General features: G+C 33.7%; 2 protein-coding genes across 2 annotated transcripts; both read right to left on the minus strand.

Annotated features, from left to right (window-relative positions):
• Window positions 1–6,042: 6,042 nt before the first annotated feature.
• Window positions 6,043–9,038, minus strand: LOC116030235 (adenosine deaminase-like protein). Its single transcript, XM_031272413.1, has 11 exons — window positions 8,886–9,038; window positions 8,454–8,524; window positions 8,259–8,350; window positions 8,095–8,154; window positions 7,496–7,726; window positions 7,326–7,402; window positions 7,168–7,237; window positions 6,962–7,075; window positions 6,689–6,755; window positions 6,413–6,517; window positions 6,043–6,334 (listed from the first exon to the last, which is right to left on the minus strand). Exons 1-11 carry the CDS (start codon window positions 8,960–8,962, stop codon window positions 6,210–6,212), a joined length of 1,089 nt encoding a protein of 362 aa, XP_031128273.1. The 5' UTR covers window positions 8,963–9,038; the 3' UTR covers window positions 6,043–6,209.
• Window positions 9,039–15,296: 6,258 nt separating this feature from the next.
• Window positions 15,297–17,125, minus strand: LOC116028348 (cytochrome P450 77A1). Its single transcript, XM_031270037.1, has one exon. It carries the CDS (start codon window positions 17,029–17,031, stop codon window positions 15,505–15,507), a length of 1,527 nt encoding a protein of 508 aa, XP_031125897.1. The 5' UTR covers window positions 17,032–17,125; the 3' UTR covers window positions 15,297–15,504.
• Window positions 17,126–20,743: the final 3,618 nt, after the last annotated feature.

The following is a 20,743-nucleotide window of genomic DNA, read 5'->3' on the forward strand; positions in this document are numbered from 1 at the left end:
TTTATATTCAGTAAAAAAGATGGACCAAAAACAGTATATATTCAATTTATATAAGAACTAAGATGTTAATAAATAGAATGGAAACGGATCCTTGACAGTGCAATACTTTGGAGCTAAATTAGGCTAAAAGGTGGACCAAACACTACTTTGAAGCTAAAACATCCAGTGTACTTCCTTTTATTACAATCTGCAAAAAATCTACTGTAGTACCTAGTTCTTTTGTATGAACATATACACCTAAAAATTAATCTCCAGGAAGCACAGTATTTGACAATGTAATCACAAGTTTCCACAGCAAAAATAATAGGCCACAAGTTTTTCCACTACTTATTCTTCTTGCCCAATGCAGTTGCATTCCTTTCAACAGATAGCACTTGTTGTCCTCTTTGTCCAGGCTACATAATGCATAAAACTTAAAATATTAGTCATACTAATTCTAACATTTAAAATTAAACTATATTAATTTAATATTATGAGTCACTTACATTTAATATTTGTGCTCCACTGTTTGGGTTGATGAACACACCAAAACCACCATACCTTTTTCTTTGTTTAGTTGTCCTAGAACCAGAACCAGAAGCTGAAGCAGAACCATCAACTGAAGCAGAACCAGGAGCTGATGCAGAACCAACAACTGAAGCAGAACCAAAAGCTGGCATAGAACTCTTAGTAGGGCAAACTTTCTTTTGATGTCCCTTTTGTTTACAAATGGAACATGTCATAATTCGACCTTGCCTTGAAATTTTTCCAACAGGGGGTTCATTATGTTCACGTGTTCTTTTTTTCTTTGGCCTACCCGTCATTGGCCTTGGTAAAGGAGCTAATATTTCTTCACTATTAGTCCTAGGCCAGCTGATGTCACCATTAAGTGGTTGGATAGTGTGACTGTAAATCTTCTTGTAGACATCCTTGGAGTAACATTCATGAATGTATTGTTCTGGATATTGGCCTTTATCAAATATGGCACACACTGCATGTGCACAAGGTATACCTGTTAGATCCCAATATCTACATGAACATGTTTTTCTTTCTAGCTTCACTTTGAATTGTTGTCTTCCCTTCTTGATCTCATATCCATCATCCCCGTTGAAGTCAACATGCCATCCTATACTTTCAACTATGTTCNGGAAATTTCATAATATACCTTATTAGTTTGCCTGGTACACGTACGGTGGAAAATAAAGGAAAAAAAAAAAGAAAAGAAAAAAAAAAAGAAAAGCCAAGTCATCGTCCACGTCAACATGTAACCTGCTGGATGGAGTGTTGACCTGCTATCAGGTAAATTTGCATACATTTGGGATGTTGAGGGGAGTAATTGAACTTTTTTTTCGTTCAGTGGCCTAATTGCACTTCCAGGTTTCGTTCAGTGGCCAATTTGAGCATTATTCCAATTTTAAATTGTTTCTTCTCCCCTCATTTTTCCCTTACAATTATTTTTTATCAAAAGAAAAGTCATTTTTTATATGGTGGGTTTAAACGTCAATGGAGTAGAGGTGAGTAATGTTAAAATATTTTTTTAAATAATAGTATATAATTTTTTTAATTTATAATTGTAAAATTCATATTATATTAAAGTATATGTGATTTTAGTAATAATTACGGTATAATTAATATTACTCCGTATTAAAGTAAGAATTATATATATGATAAATTACTAAATATAATTATGATAATATTTAATTAAAATCTAATGAAATCAAATTTATTTCTCATAATAGCATGTCTACATACATGATTACCATTCAAGAATATAAGAGAAAAATATTGTACATGCATGTAATAAAAATGGGAATAAGATATTATAAGTTTATAACAATAGAGATATTTTTCTACAAAAAATTATATAGTACAACTCTTATAGCATAATGTATAAACATATTTAACAGAAAAAACGAACATAAACCAAAAATATAAACTAGATTGAGACTTATTATATTTTTATTTAGATTATATATTTTCTTGAAAGCCAAAAATGAACTATTATTAATTTGAAAAAAAAAAAAAAAAAAAAAAAAAANCTAAACCCTGCCAAAAAAAAAACTGACCAAGTCAAACACAATTTTCCTGTTTGTTTTTTAAAAAATCCATGTCTGTAGAAACAAAAACAAAAATTGCATAGTTAAAAAAAAATCAGTTCAAAATTACCTTTTGTTGATCTGAAATTATTGTCCAGTTCCAACTGTTGTTGATATTCAAGTCCTGTACCAATAACTGTAAAAACCATCTCCAAGAATCTGTGTTTTCTATCTCAACAACTGCCCAAGCTATTGGATACATCTGGTTATTAGAGTCCCTCCCAACAGCAGCTAAGATCTCACCCTTCATAACCCCTTTCAGAAAACATCCATCCAAACCAATAATAGGTCTACACCCAGATAGAAACCCATTTTTCATTGCTTGAAAACAAACATAAATCCTTTGAAATGTGCAAGGTGCCTCTGGAACTACCCTAGTAGTTTCGACAATAACAGTGCTTCCAGGATTAGAGTTCAAACACTCTTGAGCATAATCTCTAATTCTCTTAAACTGTTCTGAATACCCTAGATTCATCCTCTTTAAAACAGCTTGTTGTGCCCTTCTAACCATACTAATTGTCACATTAATTTTCAAGTCAGTCTGTATAGTATCCTTAAGCTTGGTATGTTGCATGGTTGGGTCTTTTATAATTATATCCTCATATTTTTCTTCCAACCATTTCTGAGTTACCATTTTCAACTTGTATTTACAGTTGCACCTATGTTCAAGCATGCATGTTTTCAGCTGGAAACATCTATATCTTTCTTCCCAACTACAATGGCAAAGAAATGGACAGCCCTCAACACATTTCACCCTCACCCGCATACTCTCATTTTTGTATAAGTATATATCTCTTTTAAAGTGCACTGCATACTTGATCATGGCAGTCTTAAACTGTCTTGCATCCTCAAATAACATTCCTGGTTCTAGCTCTGGAAAATCACATAATGGATTATAAGATGGCAGTTTAAATTTCCTTGATGGAGGTGTTGCATCTTTTGAACTATCTTCTTCTGACTCACATGTTGGTGGGTCTGTAGAGTCATAATAATAGTTGTCACTACAATCCTCACCCTCATCTTTGCTTCTTTTACTTTTTTCTAGGTTCATATCAGTGCCCTTATCCTTGCCCTTATACTTAACCTCCTTTCCCTTACCCTTACCATCATCTTCTCCTTCATACTGTAACTCCACATTAATCTGTGTTTCATCCTCTTGTGTAAACCCTCCAATATCATTCTCAAAGTTAGTATCTTGACTATCCCCCTCATCTACATCATCAAAATCACTATCTTCTTCATCACCTTCATTTCCATCACCCTCATTTATTTTCTCATTTCCCTCATTCCCTTCACATACATCTACATCACCCGCATTACCCTCATCATTCCCTTCACATCCAGGTAACAAATATGTTGAAATTAATTCAGCATCATCTATTCCATGATCCACATATATATCACATGATTTAAATTTTATTGCTAGTGCAGTTAGGTCTAGGGTACTTGCATCATTCCACAAAACTCTTAGTTGTTCCAATGACTCATGGGGTGCTTTATAATATAATGTCTCAATTTTTCCACATTGACCTTCTTGGATGAACTTCACTAAATGTGGGTATGAAAGTAAATCTGGGTCAATGTTTGCATACCAATGATCCCCATATATGTACTGCAAATCTTTTTCTTTAACAAAATTTCCCCCATGGTGTATTATTAGCTCTACACTGGTGCACATGACTGCCAAAACCTACCAACAAACAATTCATTCTAGGCAATTCAATTAAATAGAAGACTATCAATTCAATTAAATAGATCAGAACACTATCTGCACTAGTACAGTATCAATTCTAACAAATAGGTCATCTACAACAAATTAAAATCGATTGTAACTTGACAAATAAATAAATTAAAATCAATTGTAACTAATCCTTGACAAATAATAGCATCAACAATATTCATGCACATGTGTCATGTCTCTATAATCTAATCATCTATACATCAATTAAATTCCATACATAGCTAAAATCACTTTTATATCAATCTGCAAGTAGCCTAAAATTAAAGTCTTCTCTGCATCTCAATGAATTCTGACTGAAATTCAAGAAATCATACATCTCCCTAATCCATACTTTTACAGCATAACATAATTAAACCCACTGGCTTTCTCTGCATACTAGCGAGTATAAATATATAAAATAATTAATATATAAACTCAATGATATAATATTTATTTAAACTTTTAGTTAAAACACCATCTATTCATCAATTCATATATACCATTGCAGTTCTGCTACATATTCATTGATTAGTTAAAACGGCATCTATTCATCAATTCATATTCAGCATTCATTCCAATGCATGACACGTATTTCTTTTGGGCATTTCATCGAACAGCATGGGGTACACTCAATGTTCATTAAACAAATAAGCTATTTTATTAATTTTCCTTAGGATTTAGGGACCACACGGTTCACTCAATGCTTCATTAAACAATGAAGCAATTTTTTTTTTAGTTTAGAGACTACAAGTGTGACTCAATGTTCCATAAAGACCTAGACAAAGATGGACAACCATGCATGTATAACAACAACGCTGCAGAGATGTCTGAAGATTACAACTTCTTCAATTAAAGACAAAAGTCAAAAAAAAAAAAACATAAACACCCAACATAACACATACTATTAAAATAGACTGAAATTAGTGGGAAATACATACCTTAAGGAATTGAAACTGCGAACTGATGAACCTTTTTTTCTTTGAAAATTCGAACTGATGAAGCTATGAACCGATAAAGCTACAAATTGATAAACTGTTAGGGATTTAAGGTGTGGTTTGGAAATTTCATAGTTGATTTGGAAATATATAATTGAAGCTTAGTTGTTTAATGGAAGATTGGGTGTTATACATACGGTGATGGAACATTGAGTGTTTAATGGAAATTTCTAATTGAAGTTTAGTTGATTTGGAAATTTTGATTTGGAAATTTCATAATATACCTTATTAGTTTGCCTGGTACACGTACGGTGGAAAATAAAGGAAAAAAAAAAAGAAAAGAAAAAAAAAAAGAAAAGCCAAGTCATCGTCCACGTCAACATGTAACCTGCTGGATGGAGTGTTGACCTGCTATCAGGTAAATTTGCATACATTTGGGATGTTGAGGGGAGTAATTGAACTTTTTTTTCGTTCAGTGGCCTAATTGCACTTCCAGGTTTCGTTCAGTGGCCAATTTGAGCATTATTCCAATTTTAAATTGTTTCTTCTCCCCTCATTTTTCCCTTACAATTATTTTTTATCAAAAGAAAAGTCATTTTTTATATGGTGGGTTTAAACGTCAATGGAGTAGAGGTGAGTAATGTTAAAATATTTTTTTAAATAATAGTATATAATTTTTTTAATTTATAATTGTAAAATTCATATTATATTAAAGTATATGTGATTTTAGTAATAATTACGGTATAATTAATATTACTCCGTATTAAAGTAAGAATTATATATATGATAAATTACTAAATATAATTATGATAATATTTAATTAAAATCTAATGAAATCAAATTTATTTCTCATAATAGCATGTCTACATACATGATTACCATTCAAGAATATAAGAGAAAAATATTGTACATGCATGTAATAAAAATGGGAATAAGATATTATAAGTTTATAACAATAGAGATATTTTTCTACAAAAAATTATATAGTACAACTCTTATAGCATAATGTATAAACATATTTAACAGAAAAAACGAACATAAACCAAAAATATAAACTAGATTGAGACTTATTATATTTTTATTTAGATTATATATTTTCTTGAAAGCCAAAAATGAACTATTATTAATTTGAAAAAAAAAAAAAAAAAAAAAAAAAAAATATAGTAGGAGAGACAGTGTCCCATAGATGAGAATCAGATTAGGAGCCTGCGGCCCTAGCTAAGGTGTGAGCAGCTACAAGGTTGACTGACCTCTTAATATATATATATATATATATAGTGCTCACTCTTTACACACAAACCAGACCTTATAATTGCATGAACTCCAAAGACCACATTGATTTCAACTAAATATCCACCAAAAGAGTACAAAGTCAATTCTACCATTCAAATACTTTTTCATGTTTTGAGAGAATCAAACAACAGTTTACCTAGGATCAAAACTAACACTGTGTTTCTGCTCATTGCATTTAAGTTTGTCTCAGAATTCCAGCCTCCCAGCAGCCAAGTCGAACATCACTTCCAACTCTCGTTTTACTCCATCATCAGCAAAGATGAAATCAATGGCATTCCTTGCCAGCTGAAACATCTCTCTTTTGTGTATACCTATGCGAAAATCATAACAGAAGATAAATCATGATCTAAAGTACAATGGCTGTACGCCTGTACACGTTAAGCACGTACCAAATGCAGATGAGGCAAGGATGTATTCACGAGATGAGCTGGTGGAGAAAACACCAGTATCATCAGTGCACAAGACAATCGGATGCTTAGAATTGTATAAATCAGCTGCAATCAAAAGTCAAAACAGTGGTGAGCATTACACACTTGGTTTACGTGGTGAGTTATAGCAGTCGAGAAGTTATATTGAAAAATGGAAAGAAGGCTGTTCTGTTTATTTTTCCCTGGATTACAATCTGATTGAAAACTATTGTACAGAAAAGAATCAAAAGATCTAACCGAAATGGTGAACATCCACAGAAGAGATGGTTTCGGTTTTGATGTTGGATGTCAAGCAAATTTCAACCTGAAAACACACACGAGGAGGATTTAGTGTCAAGTTGCCCACATTCAGTTAAGCACATCGGGTACATGCAATTTAGCATAGGAGAAAGAAAAGTGTGTCTCAAAAGTGTTAAGAAAGCAAGGAAAACGGATCATGGAAGGAAGAATCAATCATCATATGTTTGTGTATATCCTACTCAAAGATGGAAATGAACAAGCAATTCTAACCGGAATCTTTGAAGACTTCAATTTTCTCCACTCCTCCTCTCCGAGGCAACAAGCATGGCCAATTCTTGCAGGTAGAAAATCTAGCATTGCATGGATTTCCTTGGGGTTTGGTACCTAAAAGCACTAAGAGCGAAATAAGCCAATCAGATAAGCTCCAGTTCGACATGGGATGTAAACATTCAATTGGGAAGCCAAGCCAAATGCACCTCTCCACAATGAAGAGTGATTAAAAGTCCCTGTTCTTTAGCAAACTCCAGCACAGGCAGAAAAGTTTGCCTATGTATAAATGATCAATTAGAAATAGAGAACTCATATAGACAATGATGAAAACAAAACAGAGAATCTCTTGCAGATAAAACGGTACCATTCACCAACGACAGGATTGCCTGAAAGGTCGATTCCCACTACTCCTAAATGTCTCATTTCCAGAGCAAGTTTAACCTTCATAAAGAAGATTAGAGAAGTTAAAGGACATTGGCATTTAAGCAATGTATTCAAGTTAAACCTCATTCAGCATTAATCTGAACAACATACCGTTTCCATAGCAGCTTCAGTGGTCTCGCGACGGTCTATACTGAGAAGAAGTCTCACATAAATCTTCTTTCTTTGTGTTCCATTTTTTGTATCATATAGCGTATGAGCATTAGCAGGACATTCTACTTCTGAATCACGAAAAATGTCAACCTCAACAGTACTAACAGCCCTTAAACCCTCCAGAACTGCCAACATGTATGACCTCTTACTCATCCCTTTGGAATCATTCCTCTGCATTAAGGAAGGTTTAAAAAAATGTAAAAAAGGGGTTTGTATGTTTCAAAATGATTTTATACACCAAGTGGCTCACTTCAATAGAACCCAATCATCAAATAATCAATCTCCATTCCAACCTTAAGCCTTAAGTACACTTAGAGCCCTCAAAGAAAACTCAACCTCTTAAGTTAAATATATGTTTTATAAAGGTTGAGCTAGAGTTAAGCCATTAAGTCTAGGTCTACCTATTATGGCTCAATTTGTTTTCAGTCTAAACCCATACTAGCTAACTGGCTCATTTTCACGTTCATCTACAAGGAAAACAGCAACAAGGCACCTAATTTGCCGAGCAATACATCAAATTCAACCACACACTTGAATACCTTTGGAGTTGTCCTTAGCTCCAAGTATACAACGTTCTCTGCAGAAAAATCTTCAACTACCTGTTTATCCATAAAAATAATATCACAAAAAAAGTGTAGATATTGTCTAGTATATACTTCATACTATTATACGAAGTTGGAACTCTTATCAGTGTGAGATATACCTCTTTAGTAATTCTGGTAACAGTTTCGTGGTCAGTTGTAAGAACATGAATCAAATCAAACAATTTGAAGACTTCAGGAAGTGAACGATCACCTACGCAACAAAAGAAAGATTTGCAAATAAACACACAAAAAAATGAAAATTTTAAGGAAATAACAGCATTGAAATAAAACTCCGGGAGATAGAATGTGCATACTTTTCAAGATAACATGTTCCACATCTGAGAAAACAATTATGCCCTTCTCCCCCAATTCTCTGCCTAGTTCCCTGAAAAATGGAGAATCCCCTCGATGGATTTATTAACACAAATCAAAGACACATTAATTTTCCCAGAACACATAATTAACTAAAAATACAGTGTTTGGAACCTAAAAGGGTCCAATTTTGTAATTTTCTCTGCTGTGTATACACATAACTTGCATACATACAGGCATCAGCATCACCCAGGAACTCTGATAACAAAAGGTATTTTCCAATTCTTTCATGAGATATTAAAAAATAGACTATACAAACAGAATTTTAGAGATGTAAACGATAAAGCTGCCAAGCATGTAGGAATCCAAGAATGAAACTCACAAAAAAAGGGAGTGAAAGAAAATAAATTTGAGTTGAAGTAAAGAAAGCATACAATATAGTAGAGTTTCTAATGGAGCCATTAAGGTGGGCATGAAGTTCCAACTTCGGCATTGAAACCCACCATTCCATCCTTGTGTTTTTCTGGGTTTGCCCACTCTTCAACTTCTGTGGGTTAACTCTTTCTTCTTGGGCTAGAGAGAACAGAGGTATGATGTAGCATTGGAGAAAGAATAGGGCGTGATTCATAAATTCCAAAAGCTGATGGGCTCAGATTTCCGAAATTTTGATAACAAAATTTATTATTTCCCCATCAACCCAAGATTTTTTGTGGTAAGAAAGGAATTAAGGGAAAAGAATTGTAATTTTGTAGAAATAAAATATAAATTTAAATTACATTGTTGGATAGAAAGAAATATACTTATTGTGTTGGGAAAGAAAAAAGTGATATGAAGATTAAAATGTCATTGTGTAATAATAATACTACTGTAATAATAATCACCAAGGATAGTAGTGTCTATTTTTTCTTTTCCAACAACCATTAAATTCTAGTTCATGAAAAGTACCCATGAATTACAATTGGCAAAAGGGTCAAATAGGCCCATGTACTACCATTAATTGTTCATCTAGCACCATGAACTAAAATATGGTCCATCTAGGTCATTATACTCTTAATAATTTTTCATCTAGCATTTTTAGCCTATTTCTAACAAGTTACTCATCTAATTTGATGACATGGAAAAATAAAATTAAAAAAAATGATGACATGTTATTTATGTGGATGTTTTGGATGATTTCAACCCTATTTCATTAATGAAAAAAATAATTTCTTGCAATGAAATAGGGTAGAAATCAAAATTGCTATATAAAGTTTTAAGAATTAATATCACTTTTGGTCCCACGACTTTTGAGTTTTATCAATTTTGGTGCACAACTTTAAATTTTTTCAATTTTGGTCCCTAACTTTATAATTTTTATCAGTTTTGATCCTTTCGGCCAAATTGACGGTGAAATATTATCGAATTTTATATTTTAAGGGTAAAATCGTCATCTCAAAGAAACGTCTTCATTATCTAAACAAAATCACTGTAAAATCATATTTATAGGTGTTTTATCGGCGCAAATAATGGGGAAGACAGACAGAAACTAGATAGAGATCTATGAGATTTATAGCATCGACGATTGACAAATCTTTATTTTTCTCTTAATGTGGTTTTTCTTTTGTTTAGATATTGAAGATCTTTCTTTGGGCTAATGATTTTGTCCTTAAAATATAAAATTCTGCAACATTTTGCCATCAATTTGGCCGAAAGGACCAAAACTGATAAAAATAACAAAGTTAGGTACCAAAATTGAAAAAATTTAAAGTTGTGCACCAAAAGTGATAAGACTTCGAAAGTCGTGGGACCAAAAATGATATTAGTTCAAGTTTTAACTACAGTGTATTGATAAAGCAAAATACGGATATCAAGTAAAACCGGAAAATACGATCTTTTATTGCCTCAAGGATCCAAACCCGGTTACAAGTCAAAGTAAGGGCTCAAAGGGCTTGGCAGGTCGGCAGTGGGCTTCCCTACTGTCCGAGCACTCTCTAAGTCTTAGTCTAAAAATGGCCAAAAGATCTCCTCTCTCCTCATAAATGCGCTATTTATAAGGGAGAAAAGTGCAGTTACCGGACCTCTGGCATGGCGGGAACGTGGCGCGCATGCGCCCACCTCACTCTACGCCCAAGCGGGAAGGAGTACGTGGCAGTCATTAGCACGCCGCGTCATGGGCCCATCGGGAGTACTGTTCGGCCCGTGACAGTCGACCTCACTGGGGCCTCCCGACCAACCGATCACCCGACCGCACACCCTCCGACCGGGTCCGGAGTGTATCCGACCGGTCCTGGAGTATATTCACTATCATGTATGTATAGCGGGGTATTCACTATCGTTCGGTAATGAGATTTCATGGAAATCGATATATGAAAATTAAATTATTTTTATAATAACTTAAGATATTGTATTGGGTAAATTTTATTTTATTTTAAAAATAAATTAATATTTTTAGATTTTTGGATAATTGAATAACTTAAGATATTGTATTTTTGGATGATTTCTTGCAATGAAAAATGGCAGAGATCAAAGTTGCGATATAAAGTTTCAATTACAGTGTACTGTGTATGTATAGCGGGCTATTCAATGTCGTTCAACAATGAGATTCCATTAAAATCGATATATGAAAATTAAATTATTTTTTAAAAAATAATAAAATTTACCCAATACAATATCTTAAGTTATTATATTTAATTTTCATATATTGATTTTCATGGAATTTCATTGCCGAACAATTTTGAATACCCCACTATACATACACAGTAGTGTAGTACACTGTAGTTAAAACATTATATAACAACTTTGATTTGTACCATATTTCATTGCAAGAAATCATTTTCTTCATTAATGAAATAGGGTAAAATCATCCAAAACATCCACATAAATAACATGTCATCATTTTTCTAATTTTATTTTTCCATGTCATCAAATTAGATGGGTAACTTGTTAGAAATAGGCTAAAAATGCTAGATGAAAAATTATTAAGAGTATAATGGCCTAAATGGACCATATTTTAGTTGATGGTGCTAGATGAACAATCAATGGTAGTATATGGGCCTATTTGACCCTTTTGCCATTACAATTTAACAAAAGAGAGAATTGATATTTCGTGAAATTGTAATTTTCTCCAACCAAAGATTATAATTGGAATGAACGAATTATTGTGAATTGCAATGCAATTCAAGTGATTTTTAGAACTCCCTTAATCCTCATGTGGAAGTTTGATCTTTTTCTTTTGTAAAAGCTGCCCAATTAATTGGACTAAGGTAAACTTAAGGTTTGTAAAGTTAACGAGGATAGGAGTGTTAGAAGTCAATAAAGAGATATTTCGTTGAGAATTGATTCGGGAATTAGGATACCCATGATGTATGGTTGGGTTTAAGGAACCCATTAGGAATGCCACTAGTTTGACGCTGAAATTTTGGGCATTTATTATGGTCTAAAAGTGTGTTGGAAAATATACGGAATGAGATCCATCGAGTTCACTTGATTAAATTTGAAGGGTATTTACATCTTGTTAGAGCAATTCAAGAGTCCAGGAAAAGGAATTAGGCTTGCTTTTTTTGATATACACATACGAAAATATTTAAATTAGAAGCTCAATAGGTAGTTAGGTTTTTAATTAGTTGTTTGACTATCCACCATAAAGAATTAGGCCACTACTTTGTTAGGACAGTAATAAATTCTAAAGACATTGTTGGTGTGCGTATTTCTTCTCGCTTTATATAATTTGGTTATGTTTTCACGTTATATTAAAACACACACACAAAACCACATATTCATGTTTCATAAAAACACACACACAAAACCACACATTCATGTTTCATTTATATTTATTGATGAACGACATAAAGGAGGGCTAAACCCCATCAACTAAATACTCTACCAACCAACAACAGAAAGCTACAAAGCTCAAGTACACCCACAACTTCTCTCCTCAAAATCTTTTAAACATACAGGAGAAGGTTGTTGAGTATTGGTTGGAAAGCGAAACCATCCTTTATCCAATACAAGGTTAAAAAAAAAAAAAAAAAAACAACAACAACAATAATAATAATAAAAATAAACAACCTCACAAATAGTGCACAACTTTACTTCTTCAACACCATAAATTAATCAAATAAAATTATGTAAACATATAATTATTGTACGACTTTTATAATGAATAAATATATGTGGACATTACTATAGGTATTATATATGATAATATATATTCATCCTTTGTAGTATTGTAGTTATACTAGAACTATGTATATCTTGTATATATTATATTGTCATATATGTTAATTGATGATACATCTAGTTTCACAACATCAAATATTTATTTAATATTATACTCTCAATATATATGCTCAATTTATTGTGGCTGTCCAGTCTAGTTATAATTTTTTTTTCTCAAACTTATTGTGGAAAGAATTTATGCACTCACTGACGATTTGGTGCATAGCAGTATGAAAGGATAATGCAGGTTGGTTGGGTGAGAAACTGAGAAAAAAATAATAATGATAATGGTTTTCACCAACCAGTAATAAGTTTATATAACGTTAATTTAATGCATTTTTGCCAATCTGTGTTTCTCGTACAAGTTCCAGACCTTATAGCACAGCTACCCCTCACCAATGGTGCACCGTGCACGAGATCTCTGTGACTTCTTTCAACTTGAACATGATGTGTGTCAATGCACGTTCAATATAACATTAAATTAATTAAATTACTATTTTCACAATTAAATTCTGTTGCACGAATCTTTTTAGTATTGTTACCTCTTATATGTATATGTATAGTTTGCAAGCTATTACATAAAAGAGGTTCGTCTGATCTAGTGACACACTGCCCACACACATTTGGATAGTGATTGTAGGTTTCTCCCGTCATCACCTGAAATTACTATTTTCATATTAAATGTTATAGTACTATGTTATCATCATTGTTTAACTAGTACATATCCATAGAGAAAACATATAGTACGTATAAAAATGATTTAACTAGTACTATGTCATCAAATATAAAATTTGCCATACGATCGACAACTTGAGCATGCATCCTCCGGTTGCTTTTCAACATATCTTCCCAGATGATGAAAAGCTAAGCGTTCCTTGTAGGAGAATGATAGTTAATATGAGCGCGTGTTTAGTTTTTATGCGTTATGCTCTCTTTTTAAACAAAAATAAGTAAAGAATATAAAAAAAATAAATAGTACATGCATGATTAAGATAATATATCATCTCACCAATTTGTTTTTGTCAGATTATTTTATGGACTCCACCTCACTAATTTGTTTCGCCAAATCATGTTTTCTGTAACATAGCAAACTTTATTGTAAACGTTTCAATTTATGATTAATGAATTTTCAAAAAGGATGAAATAGTATAGCCTGCGGGAAAAGGTGGCGCCCATGAGGATGGCTGGATTTGCTATTTTAAGAGGGAGCATGCATGGTGGTGTCTCCTGTGCATACAGTTTTGAATTTTGATGAATGGCTCCAGCACGGACCAGCCAGCCCTATTAATAACGGCCAACCACCAGCAATCTTTGTGATTAACTGCCCACTCTGCTTCTGCCACGCTGTTCCAATAGTAAATGGACTTTGACTTATCATCCACCGTCCCACCTTGGAAAATATACATCAAATAACAATACTTTCAAAATGAGTACGTTGAGGTGACTGTACGTACTGATTCACTGGGTCCATGGTTATAAAGAAAATTAAATGAATCATTTCAATTAACATTAATATTTTTGACTATTAATATAAATAATGTTGGCCTGGCATATTAATAAGACTAAGTCTAAATATAGGTACATATAAAATTAAATACTATAGCATAACTATTCTTTAATTTGTAGGTAGGGGACAATGATATACTGGTGGAAGTACAGTAGCGATATGAATGCGTGCTTTGCGTAAAGACTTTGCATGGGATCTATGTATTAATTAGCAATTGTACCATGCAATATCCATACTGATGCTTATTTCTACACGCTTTCCGACATACTTTAATTTTATGTCACATATATAATATATTGCAAGGAATTCAACATAGGCACATATATTCCACTGTTACTACACAAACTCAATTCAATATATGATATTCATTATGACTTTCTATCTATCACTTCCGTGATTTTTATGATTATTTTTTAAATGATTAATTTTATTGAGGGTGAGTAAAATTTTGATTGGTTATCAAAAAATTGAAAATTAATTGAAACCATATTTCAAACTTAAAAGTTAATTTTTTTTTTAATATGTAATAGTTTAGACCTATTGAGTTCAAGCTTATCAAATACACATACTTCATTGTGCTCGTGAACATACACACAGAACTAATTACCAAGCACGCACTATTAATTTTTTGGTCACTGATATCAAAAGCGAATGGAAAAATAACCAAAATATATATCAAATAAATTGACAGTTTTTAAAATAACTATAATTGATTTTTTCGATTTTTTTGGTTATTGGACAATTAACCAAAAAATATCGAATCTTTTATAAATTAGTTTTATGGTAGTTTTTTTTTGTTTTGAAAGCATTTTATGGTAGTTAAATTAAATTGATCATTCATACAACACTATGTTACTTGTTAGTATCATAATAATAATATGAAAATACTTTATTGCTGAGTATATGTCCAGTCATGAGTCTTTGTCTTGCATTGACAAGTAATTAACTAAACCTTCATCCATTGGACTATATTATTAGACTAGGAGTTTAGGTGAAAAGTACATACCTTATCACAAGTACGTCTCATTAATTCTTCACACACACACATATATTATTAATTAAATGTTAGGGAGTTTAATTTGCATAATTAAGGGTAATAGAATTAGGCCCCATGACAATCAACTACTACACTTGGTACATATATCCTTCAATTCTATCATATATTGATACCACTTTCTGCAACACGTATTCGTTAGGTACCTACATCACATCAAATAAAATAAACTAAATGACATTTAATAAAATTGTATTACATACCATTTATATCGATAGTTTTACATGATGGTCCTTACCTTAAACGTGGAAAATCCGATCCAAATAATGAAATAGAATTAGTATTTATTAAATTGTCATATAATCATCTTGGCCCTCGGCAAGATGAGTGCTTTTAGGGGGTTCTTCATCACAACGGTGAAAGCAAAGGTCTCAGTCGGGTCGGGTGGGCTACCCGGAACCGGAATCCATTTGAATGCTTGGACCATCTTAGCTAGCATCATGTTCACATGCAACGTACCCAAGGTCCACGCCGGGCAGATCCGACGACCCGCTCCGAACGGCAGCATCTTCACGCCCCTCATTCCGGTGATGTCCACGTCCACCCCGTCGCCGGTCAAGAACCTCTCCGGGCGAAACCCGCCGGGATCTTTCCAGAGGGTGGGGTCCTCCGTCACCCACGCGGTGTAGAATTCCACGTACGCGTCGGAAGGAATGGTGTAGCCGCCGAGCTGAGTGTCCTTCGTGGCGGAGTGTGAGAGGACGAAATGGCTGGGAGGATGCCGCCGGAAAGTCTCTTTCACGATGGCGCCGAGATAGGGCATTTTCTCGACGTCTTCCTCTGTTATAGCCCCGTCTTTCCCGACGCAATCCACGATTTCTCTGTAGAGCTTTTCCTGGATATTTTGATCGATTACGAGGTGAAGCAGAGCCCATTCCAACGCGGTGGCGCTGGTATCAGTTCCGGCACTGATAGTTTCCGAAACAAGCGTCACAATTTCTTCCTCTCCAAGTTTCCGCCCCGCCGGTTCGAGCCCGAATAGCGAGTCGATATAAGCAGCCCCGTTAGGGCTCACCATTTCCGAATTAGATTTCTCGCCTTCAACAAACTCCCTCCGATCTCTCACCAGAGGAATCAAGCAATCAAGCTGCGTCTTCCTCAGCTCCTTAGCCCGTTTCACCTGTCGCCGGAACAGCGGCGTTAAAACCGGCAAAAAATCCGGCAACTGCGGCGCCGTGATGAGCATCACGTCCTTGAGAATGCTCTCAATTTTCCTGATCCGCTCCTCCGAGATTTTCGCTCCAAAACACAGACAAATCAGGATGCTGCATATCGTGAGGCGGCAGTTAGCCATAACCTCCACGTAACCATTTCTAGAAGCTTCGTCTCGAATCCTCTTCATATGGTGCTCCATCGCCCACTTCCTTATCCAGCTGCACTGCTTGATCCTCGTAGGGTTTATCAGCTCCGTCACAAAATTCCGGCGAAGCGCTCGCCACAGCGGCCCGTACTCGGCGGAGTTGATCGCGCATTTTCCGACGCTGAAGATGAGGCGAATCGGCGAATCCGCCGGACGGTTCGCGAAGATCGGCCCCTGTCGCACCAGAGCTTCATGAATAAGCTCGGAGCTGGTGACGATAACCAGAGTGCGCTGTCCCATTTGCATGGTGAAAATTGGACCGTATTTCTTACGTAAATCACGTACTACGTAGATGAACGGCCGGCGCTGGAGCACCACTTGGAATAGATTCCCTACTAGCGGCCAACCCGGCGGCCCTGGCGGGAGATTCTTCGGACCGCCGCCGGTGACAGACCAGTAACGCCACCACAGGCATAGGAACACCGTGGCCAACAAAAGTATCGCAGCGTCCATTAACTCCATAGCGTGATTTCCTTTTTTATCTTTTTTTTTTTTTTCTCCTTCAAAATTTTAAAATGAAGAGAGAATTTCCCTTTTTTACTTTGTTTGGTTGTAGGGATATTGAGCAAGCGAAAGGGGTAGTTTGGTTTATAAAGATGAAATTGGCGAGGGTGAATTAAATGGCCTTACCTACCCTCACTAATTTCTAGTACCTTATTTTTAATTTTTTTTTTTGAAAATTTTGTATCAGAAATGCATTTATTGTAAATACGGATTCATCCTTATAACCATTAACCAATATGGTTGCATTTATATATACTCGATATTCTACAAACAATAAAAATTGAAAGTGATTGAAAAATGAACAAAAATAGGTTAAAGAAAATTTGAAACATAAAAAATAGCTAGGGAGATTATAAGTAGACAAAAATGTGGTGTATATACTTATAATTTTGTATAAGTTGTGCAAGTAGTTATGGTTGAGCATGCACCACTTTTTAATTTTAGAGCATTTTTTTTAGCATTCGATATTAATATTAGATAATGTTATCAAAAATTAAACTCGTGACATTCTGATACAAAAATCATGTTTCACCTATTCGATCATATCTTTAAGGGCAATATATGCATATTAGTATAGTTGGTTAAATTGCAGGTGGAAAATATATTGAGGCCCTGCCATGGCCATACAATGCATTTATATATGCATTAAATAGGTCACCTTTCCCTCTTAAAATAAGGGAAAATCAATAAATAAAGAAATATATATATGATCGAAACATTGAAAGGAAAAATTTATATTGACTTTTCATTTATTTATTTCTATTTTGACTCATATATAGCTTATATGTACATTTTTGTCAAGACAAGTACTCCGTACGAAGATATAAGTCATATAACACGCATAAAAAGGGTCGTGCACGTAATTTCTTCATCAACCATACGCGCTTTGTTATATGCTATCATCTGGTCCCCCTCTAGCCTTGATATATTTCTCATATTAATTAGGATTATATTGTAATATATATTTAGAATTACTTAATTAAGTAGTTAATAAATTTTTTATTACATTGACTGACAATGGTTTGTCACCATTAATAATCTCATTATAACATTTTTTGTTTGCTTGAACCCTAACCATGCATATAAGTGCCCCTACGATAACGCTTGATACTATACAAAACATTGATTTGTATTGATCACAAAATTTCTTTGGTTACACCTTACTCTAAAGTTCAATATATTGAATTGTTATTGTATTCAAGGGTAATGTTATTTGCACTAAATTTCATTTTATCTAATATAACTATCCTAGACACATTAATTTAAGCGTCACTAATAAATAAATAAATAAATATTATGACATATAACTCAATTAGAGATGATTTAAATTTAATAAACTCAACAACTTGAAACAATAGGTAAGAAAGTAAATAATGCAACGGTAAAATTACGGAAATGACTATGTTAAAGAGTTTAGTGCTCAGGAAATGACTATGTTAAAGAGTTTTGAGCTGAGCACTGTTACAAAAATAGGCCGCCTTGGCGCCCCTGCGCCGATGCGAATTGCTGCCTAGGCGTCCATTTAGGTGGCAAGCTGCATAGTGCCTAACTGCTCAACTGGACAGAGTTAGCTGAGTTAACTCGGACGAGTCGGATCTTGTTAATTTTTTTATTATATTTATATATATTTATATTTATTTATTTATATAAATAAAATAAGTAAGAGATATAAATATAATATAATATATGACAATATGATATACACCAATCCACATGCATTATTTTTTCATTTTTATAAGTCGCCGCTTAAGCACCGCCTAAAAAGCCTAGGCGCTAGGCGCTAGTAGCGCCTATTGCAATAATGGTTTTGAGAACAATCAAATTAATTAGAACAACCATATATGGTTGTAGTTTTCGTGTGGAGACAAATACAAATGTACTAAACTTAATGCTAGCTTGGGTGGTTTACAGATGAGTTGTACAGAGTATTTAATTCTCTGTAGTGTAATAATCCATGGCCAAACAATCCTTTATATAGCTCAGCTCGTTTGACAGCCAAACTTGCGACTTTATCCATGGCACCCGGCCTATTTAATTTGTGTCTATCAACAACACGAAAATGTACAGTACTTGATGCAGTCGTGCACGCATCTCTCCGCACTCATATGTTTCCTGCTTTGATATTTCATAGAGACATGCCCCAAACATGCATGCACTTATAGAAAGAGATAATAGTTGGCAAAAATTTTATGGTCCAGCAGTATAACTGTGACTATTTCAAATGAGAGGTCATAGAGGTGCCGTTGAAATATGGTTTAAAATTATATCTTATATTAATTCTTTAATATACTCTGGTACTTTGTATCTTTTTAATTCTAAACATTGAGCATTTTATGTAAAAAAAAATAAAATTAAATCGTGATTCCACAAGTTATTATGTTCACATACAACTAAACATGTGTATACCATTAATTGCCAACATATATGTAAATTTCAATTCCCCCTAACTTTATAAAACCCATTTACTCAGTCGAAAGTTGTTGTTGGAGAATTATGAATAATAAGACGATGAAAGAAAACTAAAAAACAGTGGGTGGAAGTTGGAAGACACATTTAATTGTTTGGGTGCAGGTTAAGTTGGAAGACACACATTAAGGGTTATTTGATTGTTTGTGGTGGAGAATAATTCATAGATAGATGTGAGTATTATTTTCAAAAAGGCAAGGCTAGACCTAGATCCTTTTGTATTGATCATGTTGACTGGTTCACATCTAACAAGAAGTTAGTTTTTATGTCCATTGAATGACTTTGTTTGCTCGATATATGGAGCTATGATATTCTTGAGTTTTTAGACCTTCAATATAGTGATTCAGATTTTAATTACACACTTTTTAAGGGTCGAGACAAACACCATGACACTCACACAGGACACTAACAAGTCCAATAATGCCACACAATCATCATAAACATCTCTCCGCACTCATGTTTCCTGCTTTGATATTTCATAGATACATACCCAAAATAACCTTATGTATTTACAATTAACTTATTATCTATGTACAGTTAATAGTTCATGTGCTTGTAAATAAACGAAAGACACAGTACTAAAAAAAACGAAAGACACATAATATATTAACTATACACACATAAAATAGTTACTAAAAACACATAAACTGTTAACTATGTGTACAAAATATGTTAATTGCATACATATAATATATTGGGGAGTCCACCTTGCAAGGTAGACCCAGGTCCATGTTCACAATTTTAGAACTTTATGTTCACAACTTTATAACTTTATGTTTACAATTTTAGAACTCTATATTCACAGTTTCATAACTCTATATATTCAATAGTATAAAACAATTTTTGAATCTATATAACAAAATTGTGAATATATAACTCAAAAATTATGAATATTAAGTAATGTAATTTTGTATATTAAGATCTAAAATTGTGAACATGGACCTGGAGCATAATTTGCCATATATTGGTAACTGTAAAATATATCAACTCCAAACACATAATTTTTGAATTAAGATCCACAATACAATATGAACCATGGTCCATAGTATATGCAAATTATTGTGTGGACCATGGTCCACATAATGCTGTGTGGACCATGATAAAAAGTACATTTTAATATACTAAATGTACATTATTTGTGTACTGAATGTACATTATACAATATAATATACATTCAGCACACAAATAATGTACATCCCCTGAA

Source organism: Ipomoea triloba, chromosome 9 (genome assembly GCF_003576645.1).
Source record: "Ipomoea triloba cultivar NCNSP0323 chromosome 9, ASM357664v1".
Lineage (NCBI taxonomy): Eukaryota > Viridiplantae > Streptophyta > Magnoliopsida > Solanales > Convolvulaceae > Ipomoea > Ipomoea triloba.

Coding starts and splice junctions, on each gene's coding strand:
- LOC116030235 (XM_031272413.1), bottom strand. CDS start 8,962: ATGGAATGGTGGGTTTCAATGCCGAAGTTGGAACTTCATGCCCACCTT. Junction 8,155..8,258: donor TTACCAGAATTACTAAAGAG/GTATATCTCACA, acceptor ATGGATAAACAG/GTAGTTGAAGATTTTTCTGC. Junction 6,335..6,412: donor CCTTGCCTCATCTGCATTTG/GTACGTGCTTAA, acceptor ATTTTCGCATAG/GTATACACAAAAGAGAGATG.
- LOC116028348 (XM_031270037.1), bottom strand. CDS start 17,031: ATGGAGTTAATGGACGCTGCGATACTTTTGTTGGCCACGGTGTTCCTA.